This window comes from Micromys minutus (genome assembly GCF_963924665.1).
Source record: "Micromys minutus genome assembly, chromosome: 7".
Classification (NCBI taxonomy): Eukaryota; Metazoa; Chordata; class Mammalia; order Rodentia; family Muridae; genus Micromys; species Micromys minutus.
In genome coordinates, this window is record NC_137976.1 from 68,699,303 (window position 1) to 68,716,243 (window position 16,941).

Sequence of the window (16,941 nt, forward strand, 5' to 3'; positions counted from 1 at the left end):
GAAGAAGCTCAAAAATCAGAACCCAATCTGTGTTGGATAGGGAGACTTTATCACAAACAAATAACACAAAACAACAAACAAAACAAACGAACCAAAACCCAGAACCAAACCAAAAGAAAAATAGAAGAGTCACAAGCAATTTAATAATAGACGTCAAGGAACCAAGCCAGAGCAACAATAATAAAAATAATAAGCTAATTTCAATGTTATTAGAAAGAAAGAAATAATAAATAGTAAACAAAAATAATAAAAATAGACCATTCAACTAAAGCAAAAAAAAAAACATAAAAATTATTTTTCTTAAAAGACAAGTGAGCAAATCATAATTATCCATCAGGGGCAAAAAAAAAAACATTAAATAAATAATAGAATGGATGACAGGACATTTCTGATACTATAAAACCAGGAAAAATCATAAGACACTGCTATGAAAAAATGTATACCATTAATTAAACAGCATAAAATAAATAGGTAAACAACCTACCAAAAATTAATGCCAAGCAATAGAAACTTTGAATCCATATAAGGAATACATAAAGAGATCAAATAATAATTTAAAACTATCCAACAAATAAAAAAGCCAGAGGTTCATGACTGAAACACTAATATCTATCTTCCTCAAACTCTTCTTTAAAAGTTGACAAGAAGACTCATTGTGTAGGGCTGGCATTATTTATGATCAAAGCCAGACAATGATATTACAAGAAAAAATTTATATGTCCACTATTAATGATAAACATAGGGATCAACTCCTCAACAGGATACTAACAAACTAAATTCAACCATATGTAAAGAGATCATTCAACATGACAAAGTGGAATTTCTCTTTGGAATGCACAAATAGTGTTATTTGAATGTGAAATGAACCCATAGACTCAGGTAATTTGAATACTTGGTCCCCATGTCTTGGTGCTGTTTAGAAAGCTGAAAAACACTGGGAGATGAAGGTTTACAGGAAAAGGTGTGATGGTGGGTTTTAAGGTTTACTGGCCCAGGATTCCTTACTGTTCGCTCTTTGCTTCCTGGCTGCAGATAAAATGTGACAAGCCACCTCAAACTCCTATAGTCCTGCCTGTGTAGTCTCAATGGTGGTAACCCTCAAGATGTAAGCCAAGGTAAGCTCTTCATCCTTTAAAGTACTTCTTGTAAGTACTTCTTGCAAGGTATTTGATTACAACAAGAAAAATAACTTATGCAGAAGTTGGTATCAGGAATGGGGTTGCTAATGTGATAAGCCTGATTAAATGGTTCTTTGGCCTTTGAAAATGGTTGGGGAGGAGTCAGAAAGACCTGGAAAAGGTCAAGAAGATCTTGGAGCTGCAGGCTAGAGAAGCTGTAGAATGTTACAAAGCAGAGCTTAATGTTCCATACTGGTAGGCATTTGGGAGATGTGAATTCTGAGAGTAACATGACAGAGGGCTTCCGGCTCATGAGGCTTCAGAGAGGAATAGTTGTTTCATAGGGAACTGGGCTAGAGCTCATTCCTCCTACATTGTGTCAAAGAATCTGCGTTCATCTTGGCCATGTTCTGGGAACTAAAGTGAGGCTAGATTGAAAAGTCACAATTTGTTCAATAGTAGTGAGTTTAGACTGTGGTGTAGTTATTACTCATCACTCTTCCCCAGTCTACAGTGGAAAAGAGCAACAGGTAGAGCAGAAAAACACATAAAACATGCAACTTTAGGAAGGGAAGAGCATGAGCAAATTAAGAAGCTGTAGATAAAGCAGGTGCCAAGAAACGTATGGCTCTTTCCCAGGACAATAAGACAATAAGGCTCTCTGAGGCCAAGACCATATAATTTGAGAGTGAACCCTCAGACTTAGAGGTAGACCCCTTACCTATGTGTGGCAATGTTACAGGTCACACTGCAAGTTTGCTCCACTACAAAGCACCAACTTCCATGTCCCTCATGAAACCATGAATCAGTTTTTATCTGTCAGGTACTCTTCTAGAAGATATGTATGTTAATTAGTTGAGTCTGTACATCCCTTATATCTAATTATATTTATATCCAATTAAAATATATTGTATGTCATAAATATAAAAAGTGTCCTGTTGTACAATGATTGAAAGTGTTGAGCCTTTTCATGATGGTGGCCATTCTAGCTGAGGTGAGACAGAATGGACCTCAAGGCCATTTTAATATGAGTCCCCTTGATGGCTAAGGATGCTGAATATTTTTCCACTTGTTTTTTGGCTGTTTGTGAACTGTCTGTTCATCTTATTGACTACTTGGGATGTTTGACTTTGGAGTGTTTAGGGTCTTTATTTTGTTTAGATAGTCTAGGGATTAAACTTCTGCCAGATTAGTAGCTGGCTGGCAAAGATTTCCTCGTTCTTTCTGTTGTCTTGTTGCATTATGTCCTTTGCTGTGTGGATGCCTTTTAACTTCACAAAACAATGTGTTGGTCCTTGATTTTATTTTCTGAGCCGTTAGAGGCCTTTCCAGAAAGGCTTTCCTTGTATCTGTATCTTAACACCCTTCCCCCTGCTTTTCTCTAACAGAATCAGAATTCCAGGCTTTTCATGACGTGGGGTTGCTTTTGACACATTTTTAATTGATTTTTGTACCACAAGAGATGGGGATCTAGTTCCATCCTCCTACATGTGGGTACCTAGTTTTCCTGGAACTACTTGTTAAAGAATGTCTATTTTTCACATATGTGTAAACAAACAGTCTCTATTATGCATGGAAGATCCTAAGCACTTGGTCAGAAAACCCTTAAAACTGATAAACACAACAGAGTAGCAGGATCAAAACCAACATAAAGACCAGTACCTTTATGTGCTGAGAGAGGAATCTGGAAGAATAACTCCACTTAAATTAATGCTTTATGTTATAATCATCGAAAATTGGTACAACTGTGCCACACGGGGTTTCACAATTTTGGATTCAGCAACCACATGGAAGTGAATTTGAGTCTCCCTGGATGAAGCATGGCCATCCTTTTAATTTCCCAAATTATTGTGATGAGCAAGAAAGTCTGAAGTTAATGGTGCCAGGCATACGTTTGGTAAAGGTGCTGAGTGACCTAATGCTTGGTAAAGGTGCTGAGTGACCTAATGCTTGGTAAAGGTGCTGAGTGACCTAATGCTTGGTAAAGGTGCTGAGTGACCTAATGCTTGGTAAAGGTGCTGAGTGACCTAGCATTGAGTTTTAGTTTGGCTTTGGCTGTTGACTCCGGTGTCACTGCGCAGCCTAGACCAGCCTTGAACTAGCTGTCCTCTCGCTTCTCTTCTAGGAACAGGGCTTATAGCTGTGCACCACCTCATCTGTAATTCTAAATTACCTCAAGTGCTTTACCCGTTTCTTAGATACTCAGGAGGAAGCCTGAATTTCAGGCTTCGACCGCCTGCCCTGCGAAAGAGCAACCCACTGACCGAATTCTTTACATTTTCTGACACATTCGCCGCGTTCCAGAAGCTTTCACTCAGACGCTACAAAATAAATACTTCGGTAGAAAATGTAAACCCCAGTGTTCCGGGGTAGGGAAACTGTACAACTCAGTCTCACAGAAGCTGCCTTTCTGATAGAGCTTCCTGACAGTCACGTGAGGGCTAGAACCCTGAGCTCATCCTCTTGTCCCCATTTCTTTGCTTAGAACTAAGAACTATTGGGTCCTTGTGTGCATTTTAAGCCCCCCTTTTTTTTGGTCAAACTTTTAAAAAGACTAATTGAATCTTTCCAAACATGATTTTTCTTAATATCCATGATAGGGTTCTGAATAATGAATGACGACACTGTCAAAACCACAGAGGAAGCAAGTGACACTGCGACACTGTTGTGGGGCTCTTCTCTCCTCCCACCTCAGTGCAGACAAGCAGCCTTCCATCCCTGCATCTTCTCAAGCACACAATAGGTTCAGTGAGCTCACACCCAAGGAACCGATGGATGATCCCTCCCTAAGAAAGTAGGCGACTTGCCTGAGGCTGCAACCACTGTGACTACAGACCTGGAGCCCAGTACTTCAAACCCCGGGGCAGCTCGGCCATCCTGCCACACCTGGATCTGATAGTGCAAGCCAGTGGGCAGCTGCAGGAGTCACACTCAGAGCTTCCGCTGCACCTCAGGGGCTGCGTGCATTCCAGCAGCTCCAGCTGAACCTTGGCTGAGTCCTGAGGGAGTCAGAGACCAGATCGGCTGCAAATTGCCAGAGTGTTAGTTCAGAATGTGCTTCTAATGTCTTCCATTGATCACTGGCAGTTTCTAAAAAGCGAGGCCAGGAAGCTATTCCTGGAGGCCTAATTGTCCTCTGTGACACTTTACGAGGGGCAGCTTATGGCTTTCTCTCTCAAACCTTCACTCCGTGCCCAGATCCAGAATGAACTCCTTTCTTAAACATATGCTAACTCCAGGGAGGGCGGGCTCGGCTGCAGGGAGAATGGCCGGACTCCTATCCCGGGCATGGGACTGTGCACTGTGGACATCTTTGCCAAGTTCTTTCTCCTTTGGTTTGAAAACCCTTGTGTATTCCAGAAGAAATGCGACCCATGTGTTTCTGATTCATTTACACTTAAATCATTAAAATGTTGTTTTGCGAGAGTCATTTGATGTCTAAAGAGCCTGACAGTCTGCCTAATGGAGATTTTACAGAGTTTTCTTTCTTGTCCTGCCTGAAACAGAGGACATTTCTCTGCCTGAGTTCAAACCTCCCTCCTCATCACACACTTGCACTACATTATCAACCAGAATCTCACAATCACAACAATTGTTCAAGGCTGGCACGAGGGGGGGGGCAAAATGGAGGAAATTGAAGGAAAGGCAGGCAGGAATTACAGTAAACGTCAAATCTTTGCTCTCCCAAAATGTGTCGGGGAGTGCCATCTCAGGGTGGAGCATGTTTTTGGCACCTTGATTCAGGTGACGAGTAGCCTTCTGCGTGTCTGAAAGGGAGCTCTCACACTTGAATTCTCACCTGGGCCCGGTTACAGCTTCTGATTAGCCAACAAAAAAATGGGAATCAGAAGAAACAAAGCAGGTCAGTGAGAAAACACAGATCACAGCTGAAGTCTGAATTGGTGTCTAAAGCTCTTGAAACGGTCCAAAACTGAGTTTCTCTGTTCGTGGATGTGCGTGGTTTACAAACGCCACGTGCGCTATGACGTGTTACTGAGATGTGGTGTCCTAGAACCCACAAGAAATGGATTTCTTTCCCCCTTCCTAGGTGTATGACCACCTTTTCTGGGCAGTTTCTTTGTTGGGGAAGATGAAGTTATAACTACCACTGACCTAAACAAGGGGCCGGAAGAAATGAGTGGGAACAGGGTCAGCACACAGTGACAGTCCTGACAGCTGGCTTGAAGTGGCAAATGGCCTCAGGAGTGACACTGGCTATCTGGATGCCTTGGCCTGTCATCTAATCTTCCAAAGTCATCGTTTCCACTCCTGTAAAAGATGCATCAAGGAGAACCCTCAGAAGTTCATGAAAGTAGTGGAGGCAGTGTTTGTGCCTGGCAATGAAACAATGCTTGGTGAACCCCCACCCCCACCCCCTCTCCAGGGCTGGCTGCCATTTTTGTGTGGTAGGGTTATTACTGTGTAAGGGGCTGTATCATGCAGAGGTTATACTGTGGTGGAAGTTACAGGAGGGGTTAATTGTGGAGAGGGTTACATGTGGCGCTGTCTTATTACTCAACTCAGCATAGATCCACTCTACCGTCTCTCCTTGGGCCTGGGGCATTGACATCCCACAGGCACCGGTCTTTCTAGACGCACAGGGCACCTGGCTCTCTGACTTTGCTGAAGCCTTTCCCCAGTTGGGTAAATTAGATCTCTGCATGCCTGCGGTTCAGCAGCGCAGCCTTTCAAGTAGGGAGAGGAAGTAGCCAACTGCAGAAAGCGGTGCCCTCTCACTGTCTGGGGCAGCCACGAGGTCTTCAGAAAAAAAACCTGCACATGTCCACAGAAAGGCTGAGGCTCGGGATCTGCATTCTTTTTTATAATCTCCTAAAATTGCCTTTATAGTTGGCTGTTTCTGTTTAATTGTTCTTTTGCTAGGGTTCTGAAATAGAACAATTCTAGCCATCAGGCAAAGGAGGCTAAAGAGAAATTAATACCTCTCTCTCTCTCTCTCTCTCTCTCTCTCTCTCTCTCTCTCTCTGTGTGTGTGTGTGTGTGTGTGTGTGTGTATGTCTGTGTCTCTTCTGTGTGTCTCTGTCTCTCTCTCTCTCTCTCTCTCTCTCTCTCTCTCTCTCTCTCTCTCTCTCTCTCTCTCACACACACACACACACACACACACCTCTAAGTCTCTCAGATTTCTTTTTTCCTCACGAGCTGCAGTTCCTCCCAAGGAGGGGACTGGCTAGCAGATCTTCCAAGGAAACAGTCTGTCAGGTCCCTTTGAGTGTACATAAGCTCAGTCAGAGAGAGGAGAGAGGGAAAGCCAGCGGGAGAGGGGGAGAGGGGATCTGTTGCAGGCAGGGGAAGGCGTGACCTGAATGGAGAATGCCAGCCAATTCCAGAGACACACAGGGACCTCAGAACAAAGATAAGGCATCGCTGACACCACACCGGGGACTGGGACGAGCTCACAGACAAGTCGGGCAGAAGGCACCAAAGCCAGGAGCACACAGGCAGGAAAATGAGGTGAGTGCCCGGTCAGGGGAAGACACCGGGTTTCCTCTCCAAGACCAAGAGTAGAGCAGCCTTCTGGGTCTGACCTTGTCTCTAGGCAGACTCACCTGCTTATCCTCTGGGTGGCTGGGGATGGGGGGGGGGATTCTCATCAATCCTCGGGGCCCTACAAAGAGAATCCTGTCTCTGGGGCACCTTCCCAGGGACTCCGGAGACTCGCAACTTGAAACCAGATAGTTTGTGCAAAGCCTGCTCCTGGCGCGGCTGAGGCTCAGATTTCTGTCTGCCCGGCACAGGGTGCTGCCTACTGACCAATGTGATCCTCCTCCTCCTCTCGCCCACAAGGCTGATTCTTCCTTTCTGCTACTCTGCAAAGAGCAGTGATTTCTTCCTCCCAACACTTTGAGAGTTAGATAATGTGTTTGTGTGTTTAGATATTTTTTTCCTGGCCGGAAAAGAAAACAGTTCCCCACAGCTTCGCTTGTGGTTTCTTGAGTCTTCAGAACTTTGCCAGTTAAACCTCAATTTAGAAAACTAGAAACCTGTCCCCATTTTACAGTTCCCTATAAATTCTGCATTTCTCACTGAAATCAGAGGCAGCTGGTGACATGAATCAGGCTATGAAATGCACCAAATGGCTCTTAAAGAGACACCACATTTTTTTAAAGGAGCATTTGGGATTCGGAAAACTACCACTTTAAATTCTAATGGGCTTGAAGCTCTTCAACCTTTCCTGTTTGTTGTGTTATTTGATGTTCCTTAGTAGGCATTTCTTATAAGCTTTTCCAGAGTCTGAAACCTCAAACTATCCTAATGATTTTTATCACTTGTAAGTGTCAAGGCCGCTAGAAACACTCAAAAATTACAAGAAAAAAAAAACACTATAGATGTGTTAACTCCCTACACACCTATTTTCCATTTATTTCCCTTTAAATGAGAAAAGTTTCTATTTGTTGCTTTTCTTCAGTCGCCTGATAATTTTGTTCAGTCCAGGGACAAAAACAGGTTTTGCCTGGTGTAAATTTGAATTCCACTTACCTGTATAAGTTTAATTCCATCATTCTGATCACTGTGAAGTCGTATTTTGTTTGGTTTTTATACTGCCAGAATTTTTTGTTTTTCCTTTCTCCTGAAACAATGGCTTTTTTTCCCCTTTGTATGTGGAGTGCTGCTCTGTTTTACCTGGCATTCCAAAGCATACCCTTGTATATGTTTAACCCTCAGCTTAGGACAACCCTCCCAGGTAATTTCCCACTTCGACCTGACTGGGCAGACTCAACATGGTGTCCTTGTTTCTGATCTCCAGACCCCAGACATGGCGTCACGCCCTTTGTTCTCATTCATGGACGTGTTTCTTATCATCTTTGGCAAAGATACGTATCTAGATGTCCACTTTCCCTTCCAAGGGATGTGACCAATATGTTCATCTTTGTAGAAGGTCTTCATGGTCATGTGACCACCACTTAGCGTAATGTCCCTTTCCTAGTAGAAGTTCAGTAACTAGGACTGAGTTGAATTCAATTACTGACTATCAAAAGGAAGTCCTGGGGATGTGTCCTGATGGCTGGCTCTAAAGGGTCTAGGCTTCCAGGCACACAGCACTTCAGAGGTTGCAAGTCACTTTCATGATGAGCATTGCTTCATCTTGACTTGGGTTTTATGTGACATAAGGATTAATGGGTCCATGAGATAGATGCAGTTAAGCAACTTGCCCAGGGCCACACTGACGATCTAGAAAAAACCCAGGCTCATTCTTGTGTCTTTGGACTCCAATAGTTTCCCTGATAGATTCTATGAGTCTCTCAATCCCAGCTGCAGATTACAATGGTCTATGGCGCTCAGGAATGCCAGTCCCCAGGCGAATATCATGAACAGGGGAAGGGATCAAACCTTAGTTTTTTTTTTTTTTTTTTTTTTTTTTTTTTAATTTCCACATAAAGCTATGGGTTTTTTAAAATTATTTTTCACAGGATTAATTGCTTTGGCCAGATGCCTGGGCATGATACGGGCATGGTCCCAATTTCTTGTGTGAGCTTTTGTTCTTCTCTTCTGTTGGAGTTAATTCACCATATGGTATTTGGCATGATGTGCCATCTCTTGGGCTATACTTCTCCTCGTCTGTCAAGCGAGGCTGGTGGGTAAGGGAGCCCTGTAGTCTCTTCCAACTCTGAATCTTAAAAATGGAGTGTTGGTGGCGCGCGCATGGAAATGAGAGGAGCGGATGGAGAAGCTAGAGAGTGCCGTTCCCTCTTCAGTCTGACTCAGACAGCCTCTTTATGGGTCCCTGAGAGCGGGCTCGGACCGAGGGACCGTGAAATCTCTATCACAGCTCTCTACAGCACTCTTGACATTTCAAGCAAAAAAAAAAAAAAAAAAAAAAAAAACAACCCTTGGTCTTTGATCAGCTGAAGGATAGATAACAGGTGTCAGGACTTGTACAGCCGGTGCCTGGTGCAGAAGAAGCCAGAACAGGATTGTGATGAGAAGCAAGTGCCACCGTGAACATTCTTTGGTTCACAGTCCCTAAGGCAAGCAAGCAAGCATATGTTTCAGCCTCACATGAACGGAGATATCTGCTTCATGCATCCAAGTCTGTCTCGAGCTGCAAAGAACGGAACACCCCACAGGCGTCCTGAGTACACGCTTTCACTGGCTGTCTACCACAGGGCTCTGAGGCCTGGGCTGACGGGTCAGTCAGCTGACAGCCTCAGCAGAACCGGCCTGAAGAGGCTTTCTCCTCTGTGTGTTCCGGAAAAGGCACATGGGGAGAAAGTCGACCTTTCAGTCTTGTGTAATCCAGTTGTCACTATTGCAGAGAAGTTGGGCTTGTGAGCCAAAGCTCATGCCTTTCCATATGTGGCATGGTAGGGTCATCAGAACAAGCCTTTGCCTACGGATGGATACTTAAAGTTCATTCTAATGCCCCTGGGCAGCACAGTCCTGTGGGAAGTCATTATTATTATTACTGTGTATGAGATGAGGAGACAAATGGAGAGTTCCCTTGACTTCCCTAAACTGGGTAGGCGTTGAACATATCCATCCATGCTGGACACTCAGCCCAGGCAGCAAAAGTACATTTCCTCATTCGGAACCCTGGGCCCTGAAAGTTATCCCTTGAATTCCCTTTTCCTATAAATTCACTAGGTAGCTTGGACCTGTGCCTCTTCCTGTCTCTACCTCCAAAGTCCTTCCTTTACAGATTGCTTTAGAGCAATATTGACCTTGGCCCATGGATTGAAACATGTTCCCACATGTCGCAATTGCAGGGGCCAAGGGGAAATTTTTAAAATGATGTGCTTTTCTTTGTGGGTAAAAGCAATACATGATAATTGTATTTTAATTTTAAAGTTTTATTGATGGCTGTGCCTGCCTATTTGTCTGTATGTGTCCAGCATTTAGGAAGTCATGGAGGCCAGAGGAGAGCATGCACCCTGCTCCCCTGAACATGAGTTACAAATGCTTGTGAGCCATCTGCTGAAGGTGCTGATAACTGAACCCAGGTCCTCTGCAGGACTAGCAAGCTCTCTGAACCACTGAGCCATCTCTGCAGCCCTTCAATGTGAAATTCCACTCTCCCAAAATGAAAACATTTGCATTCTCTTTCTACAGACCGCCATGGTAATCCTTCTAGACCTTTCTATATGCTTCTGTTTACCTTTTCTGTATCTATCACGTAAACACCTAGACAATCTGAACAGGTGCTTACTCACATTTGCACACTGAAATTTTCATACGTGTACATACGCGTACGTGCATCTGAGTATAAGGGAAGGAGATCTTGGCACAGAAGTGGCTCCCTGATTAACAAAGACACAACTGTTAATCCAAATTCTTGGCAGAGTTTCTTAGCTTTGATTTCCTAGGTTAAGACTCACTCTCCTTGGTCCTTCTTTTACTTGTTCATTGGTATCTCTTATATGCCAGACTCTCTTCTAAATACTTTACATGCATCAGCCTTAATGATGACAGGAGGCCTACAAATTAGGAATTAAAACCCTGTCTATGAATGACAGGACCAGAGTGCAGGGAAGCAAGTTACTCAGGTTTTTACAATGGAGGAACTGGGATTTATACCCAGGAACATCCAACCTTGGAGACTACGTTAGAAGCAGAGCAGTGTGCTAGCTGCTCCAACAGAGACCATGGGAGCTGGAAGGATGAAGGGACATTCATAACTGGGGGAAGCAGAAAAAGTTAGAAGTGAATGTCGAGTCTGGGTGGAGCATCTGTATAGTGAGGCTGAGGTGTGGGAAGAACCCCAAGTGGTCTTGAGAGAGACAGAAGAGGAAGATCAGCCTAACTCGCAAAAGGTCTGCACATCCACCTTGGGAGCAGATGCTGTGCCTAGGCAGCCGGGCTACATCCCTGTTCGAAAACCAACTTGAGTAGACTTAGCCAGGAGGGAAGGGACAGAAAGCTCACTTAGGTCATGGTTACAGTTTAAATGATGTAATGGACTGGAGACAGAAGAGATGGGTTTCTAAAGCATAGGAAGCAGAATGAATGGGCCTTGGTGACTATCATGCCATGCATCAGGCTCAGAGAACTGGCAGGCAGCCACAGCAATAAAGGAACTCAGAAATGGAGCTGGAGAGATGCCAGCGTCCAGAGTGCTTAGCATGCAGACACAAGGACCTGAGTTCCACCCCCAGAGCCCACTAAGACCAGCAAGGACACTAGCTTGTAATTTCAGACTTAGGGAGGCAAAGATGGGGGGATGCTTGGGGCCCATTGGCTAGCCGGCCTAAACAGTGAGCCTCTGATTCCAGTGAGAGATACTGTCTCCAAACACAAAGTAGATGGCTCCTTAGGAACAACACTTGAGGTTGATCTCTGGCCTTCACACTCAAGCAGACGTACCCACAGGAATTGAAAATATCAGAAATGATCACAGGAACCTGTTAGGAGAGAAGCTAAGGTGTGAGTCATGTTTGAGTCCAAGGTCCTTGCATCTTGCTGGGAAAGGGCTTGTTGTGACATAACCTTAGGACTGTGACCAACCTTAGTTATCCTGCCTCTGCAGCATTGCGTCATCTGTTCGATGTTGTTTCCCATCCCCCGCCCCTGTTGAAACTCTCTTTTAGAAGTTCGTTATATTTTACTTCTCCATAAAATTAATTATAAACTTTTTTTTTTTGCTTTTCATGTAGGTTTATATATTAAGTTCTCAATCTACAAACCCTCTATACAATAAGATTATATCCAAGGGACAAAGATACAAACTCCCCTTCTATATGGAGTAAAAGACATATAAAATCCCTTAAAATATTCATATCTACCTGACACCAATTAAGTCCACCTAGATCCAGATCACCCTTCTCAAGCTCCACCTTAATTCATTCTCCTCATCTCCTTCTGCTTCCTGCCTCTATTTCCACTCCTCCACCTTTCCACCTATCTTTCTCATGTCCAATCATATATAGACTTAACAAAAATTTACATATCACCCTTTTGGTTTACTTAAAAAAAATTTACCTTTAAATGTAAGCTGTGTACACCTATTACTACTTAAAAATATTCTAAATGACTATTTTTTCTCAAAGTTAATTATCTTGGATAGTCTATAAAACTAAATTAGTCTTCAACTCCATCAGAAATCTGAGAATGGCCAAATATCTAAAAGCATAGGAAGTTTAACATGGTTTCTAGAGCTGAGACAGGTTGTAGAGACAAATCTCCACTAGAACAGTCCCCTGTTAGCAGCATGTGAGAGTAACTCTTCAGACTTCTGGTTCAAGATCAACTAACAAAAGTTTGAAATGCAGAAATCTTGAAGTGCTGATAATTTGGGCTCGGCAAAGATTATCAGTCAACTAATCTTCATAAAGTGTCCCTTTCTGGACAGTATTTATAGATGAAATCAGAAGTTTCTGCCCAGTGGATGCCTAGCCACAAAGTATACCTCACCTGGAGGTAGAAATGATCAATTTTCTTTTGTTAAATCCACCAAAGGGCAACTGTAAGGTGCAGATATGTCTCAACAAAAGATAAATAACATTAAATGTCATAATTTAAGGATTTCTGATGTTTTTGAAAGCCATCTAACTACAAAACACATTTCTGAACTGTTAAGCCTTGAATACACTTGGCCATTTTTAACTGAAATATCTCAAAAACACACTTTTATTGACTCAGAACCATGAGTTTGTTATCTAGCCCTTAACTAGTATTGTTTAGTCAACTAAAAACATTATTTTTTAATGTATAATAATGTATAAACCTAAAATCTGTATCACATAAACTCTATAGCACTGCAAAGATTATAACGTTAACTTTGTATTAATCAGAAAGATTTCTACCAGTGAAGATATGATTTTAGCTTAGTTACCAAAAGAAGATTATGGATGTACAAATCAATCTGGTTAATTCCTCCCTGTAAGATTATGATCATTTCTAAATTCTTCATAGAAACAGCCTTATAATAACCACCTTCACCCCCAAAGTCCAGGGAATCAAGCGATGACTCCTCATAGCTTCTTCAAGCTGAATATATGGGTGTTGAGAACTTAGAAGTGGGGAGGGGAATGAGGAAGCTGGACAGGCCTCAGGAAGGAAAGCCACATTAATGATTGTTGTAGTCTCTAATGTCTGGAATCAGGCCAGTCTAGCATCCTGATGACAAGCTTCACCATATCTGCACATTCTATAATATATATAAAACTCAACAGAAAACATGTTAGTATCGATATATGTATATAATATAAAATAAATATTTTGCATAAATATATTTTTTTAGGTGGTCTATCTCTATCAAATCTAATCCATATAATTCTAGAAGGCACACAGAGCGGAATCACACTTTTAAAATACACAAAGACAAAACCTTTCTCCCAAAATAACGTATCCCTTAGTTGGCAACTAGAGTATCTGTATCCTGTATTTTCTTCCCAGAGAAATAATATAAACACAAAACTCAACGTCATATCCATTTTGAGACAATATAAACAAGATGAGCACAAACCCTCACTAGCCGGCATCTCATCTCACGAGCCACATGGCCTTATCGGGGTAATTCACAAAACAGACTAACTTACTATCACTTACAAATCAATAAGAAAGTAATTTGTAAAACCAGGACCTTAGTCTAAAGTAGTTTAATCTGTGTTAACCTGCCTTCTCACAGCAGGACATCTATAGAAAGGCTGCTTCTATGTTTCTTTTGTTTAAAGTTTCCCATGCTTGAGACATCACATGACTCAACATGGCGCAGGTGCCCCCCCTAATTAGAAAATAAAACTTTCTAACTAACTCTTAGGCTGATAGCTGTAACCTTTTAATGGATTCTTGACTAACATGTTGATTTGCCACCTGTTGTAGTATATATTAAAAATTTACCAGCCCCCAAGGGACACTTAAGCACACACATGCGGTCCCCACACCACTTGGCACTACAAGCTGTCTCTAAGAACCCAGGCGTTCCACTGCCCCTTTTGTTTCTGTCCTGGGTGGATACAATAGCCCTGGCATTTTCTTTCCTCCACCCCTTCCCCTCTCCGACACAAACATGACTCCAAAGCCTGATCGCTTTTCATGTAGGTTTATATATTAAATTCTCAATCCACAAACCTTCTACACAGTAAGATTATATCCAAGGGACAAAGATACAAACTTCCTTTCTATATGGGGTAAAAGATATATAGAATCCCTTAAAATATTCACATCTACCTAACCCCAATTAAGAGTACCTGGATCCAGATCACCCTTCTCAAGCTCTATCTTAATTCCTTCTCATCGAATTATAAACTTTTGATTGTTATAGAAAAAGACTCCCCAAAGACTTATTTTTTTTCCATTCTGTCTTTATCCAAGGTTTTAGATACATTTACTGGCTTTGTAGTAAACTATTTTTTTTTCAGAATATTATTAAATGTATCAATGTCTGTAGACTCTACCACTGAGTTTGGTCTTTGTCCCAATAGTGCAATTATTAACTATAGTTTTAAAGCTACATAAATATTTTATGATTCCTAAGTGAGGTACAGCTGAAGAAGTACCAGTTATAACCTAACTGCAATAGTTAGGCTTTCCAGAGTAAGAAAGCATGTTTGAGCAACTCTAATGTGCTACTTTCTAGAAAACTTAAGTATGCATATGAACTTTTCAAAAGAACAATGCTAAAAGCAATCTTAGAAAACACCTAGTTACTTTCTCCCAACATCCTGCTGGCCAGGTGAGCAAGGTCCAGAGGAGAAAAGGAGAAGAGCAGATACTTAGCTCCGTGTTGGGAACCTACTATCATCGATGTGAGTGAAACCTTCTTCATGTCTTTCAGGTTCCTGTCTTTCAGGAGGCTCCTCCTCTACCATGCTCTGTGCCTCATCCTGACGGAGGTTTCAGCCCATACCGTGGAGCTAAATGAAATGTTTGGCCAGATCCAGTCTCCTGGCTATCCAGATTCCTATCCCAGTGACTCTGATGTGACTTGGAACATTACTGTCCCAGAGGGGTTTCGGATCAAGCTTTACTTCATGCACTTCAACTTGGAATCCTCCTATCTTTGTGAATATGACTATGTGAAGGTGAGACCTCCAATGCTCTCTAACTGGGAATAGGTACCATTCTTCTTTACAAGGTTACATCAAGTGAGGGAGACTCATTCTTAGGGACACAATGTAAGGAAGGATGCAATAAAGGTAGTAAGCCAAGTTCAAGCCTATGAGACCTGGTGGAATGATTCACCCAGATACAGCATCTTTCTCCCTACTCTAATCTCAATGTCTGCAATGTATCCAGAAGCAACTGCTCCTGACTCTATAGTATAGATTTAGGAATAAGAAAACCATAATTATGTCAGACACTGAGGTATTCTAAAGCACTGCCAAATTCCTTAAATAATAACCAAATGTTTAAGATTATAGGCTATGCAGCAGTCAAGAGTAAGAGGTAAGATTTGAAGAAGGAAGGCTACTGTGTGATTCTGAAGGCCTTGAATACTGTTTCAAAAGTTTATGTTTTGTTAGCAAAACACATGGTCATGGGGAAAAAAGTGACTTAATGGGAAATATTAAAAATGTATACAGGGGAGTATAATAATACACAGATAATATTCCTGGGAATTGCCACGGGTAAGAAGTTTTGAGTTTAAAGTGGGTCTAAACTAGGCGTACCTGTCGGTAACTTCAGGACATAGAAGCTAGGGACAGGACAATGGGGAGGCCAAAGCCTTTGAAAAAAACAGAAACTGTCACAAGCCCACGCTTCCCGCCGATAGGAACAGGCGTGCAACAAACAAACAGATTCTTCTGTGGATAACCATTATTGTACAGCACTTTGAGCAGGGGACTTCTTGAGCAGGAAACTTCTCTCTGAGCCGGGGACTCCCTACCGGGTTCTGCTGTCTAGGCGACCTCTCACGCGCAGTCTCCCACGTGCAACCTCTCTGCCCAGTCTCTCTCCACGCGGGACCTCCCGCAATCTCTCTTATCGGGTCTCTCTCTACGTGGTATCTCTCTGCCATCCCTCCACGTGGGGTCTCCCGCAATATCTCCACTGTCTTCCTCTTCTCCTCACGTGGGGGAGAAATGCACTGCTATATATGCCTAGGAGCCTCGTGTTGCTACCTGATTGGTGCGCCCTCCAGTAACTCAATAGTATGCCCCGAGAGCAGGCTATGACATATGTGGCGCATGCGCATTAAGTCTCTTGGCTAGGCAACAGCTCTGTTTGCTGAGTTCTCAGCGGGAAGCCGGCGCCATGTTTGGGTGCGGCACAAACGGCTCCCTACAAGAAACAAAATTTAATAATAAAGTGGATCTGGAAAGGTTCAAAATATTCTAAGAGATCAGGTTTATTAAGGTAGTACCTACTTCAAAGAGTTATGAAAACCAAAAACTTTATTTTTCCTGCATGTATATCTTTTTATGTGTATGAGTATTTTGTATGTAAGTATACTACATGTATACAGTGCCCAAAGAGGCCAAAGGAAAGTATTAGATTCCCTAGAACTGGAGTTATAGGTGGTTGTGAACCACTGTGTGAGTGCTGGCCCCAGGGCTTCCAGAAGAGCATCTCTCCGGCCCAACGTAGCACCTACTAAGCTCTCAGACTTCCTGGAAAGAGTTCTTACCAAAAAAGCCCAAAGTCAGATTTCTCCATTTTAATCTCTAGTCTACTCTTATCTTCCCAAAGCCTGTCATTCAGTGAACAGTGAACCTTGTATTAATCAGATTATCTGATCAGAAGCAACATAGTAAATTTTCAATGCTTTTTTATACCTATCTCATTCAAACCTCAGAAAAGTTTTATGAGACATGAACATCTATCTTATCTCACAGCAAAACCAACCCAGGAAGCCTAAGTGACTCCAGGCAGTGCATCTGGGAGATGACAGGTCAAGACCCCAACCCTTGTCGTGTGAAATTTGAAC

General features: G+C 42.5%; 1 protein-coding gene across 3 annotated transcripts in view; it reads left to right on the plus strand.

Moving 5' to 3' along the window:
* Positions 1-6,376: 6,376 nt before the first annotated feature.
* The window catches only part of MASP1 (MBL associated serine protease 1), a gene marked incomplete at its 3' end in the record, with an annotated part of 68,221 nt that continues 57,656 nt past the window's right edge, over positions 6,377-16,941 (plus strand). For all 3 annotated transcript variants that reach the window (XM_080919092.1, XM_080919091.1, XM_080919093.1), the window contains exons 1-2: positions 6,377-6,587; positions 14,848-15,094. In XM_080919092.1, coding sequence (XP_080775218.1) covers positions 6,583-6,587; positions 14,848-15,094 — 252 coding nt within the window. In that variant the 5' untranslated portion in view covers positions 6,377-6,582. The remainder of the gene's footprint in view (positions 6,588-14,847; positions 15,095-16,941) is intronic.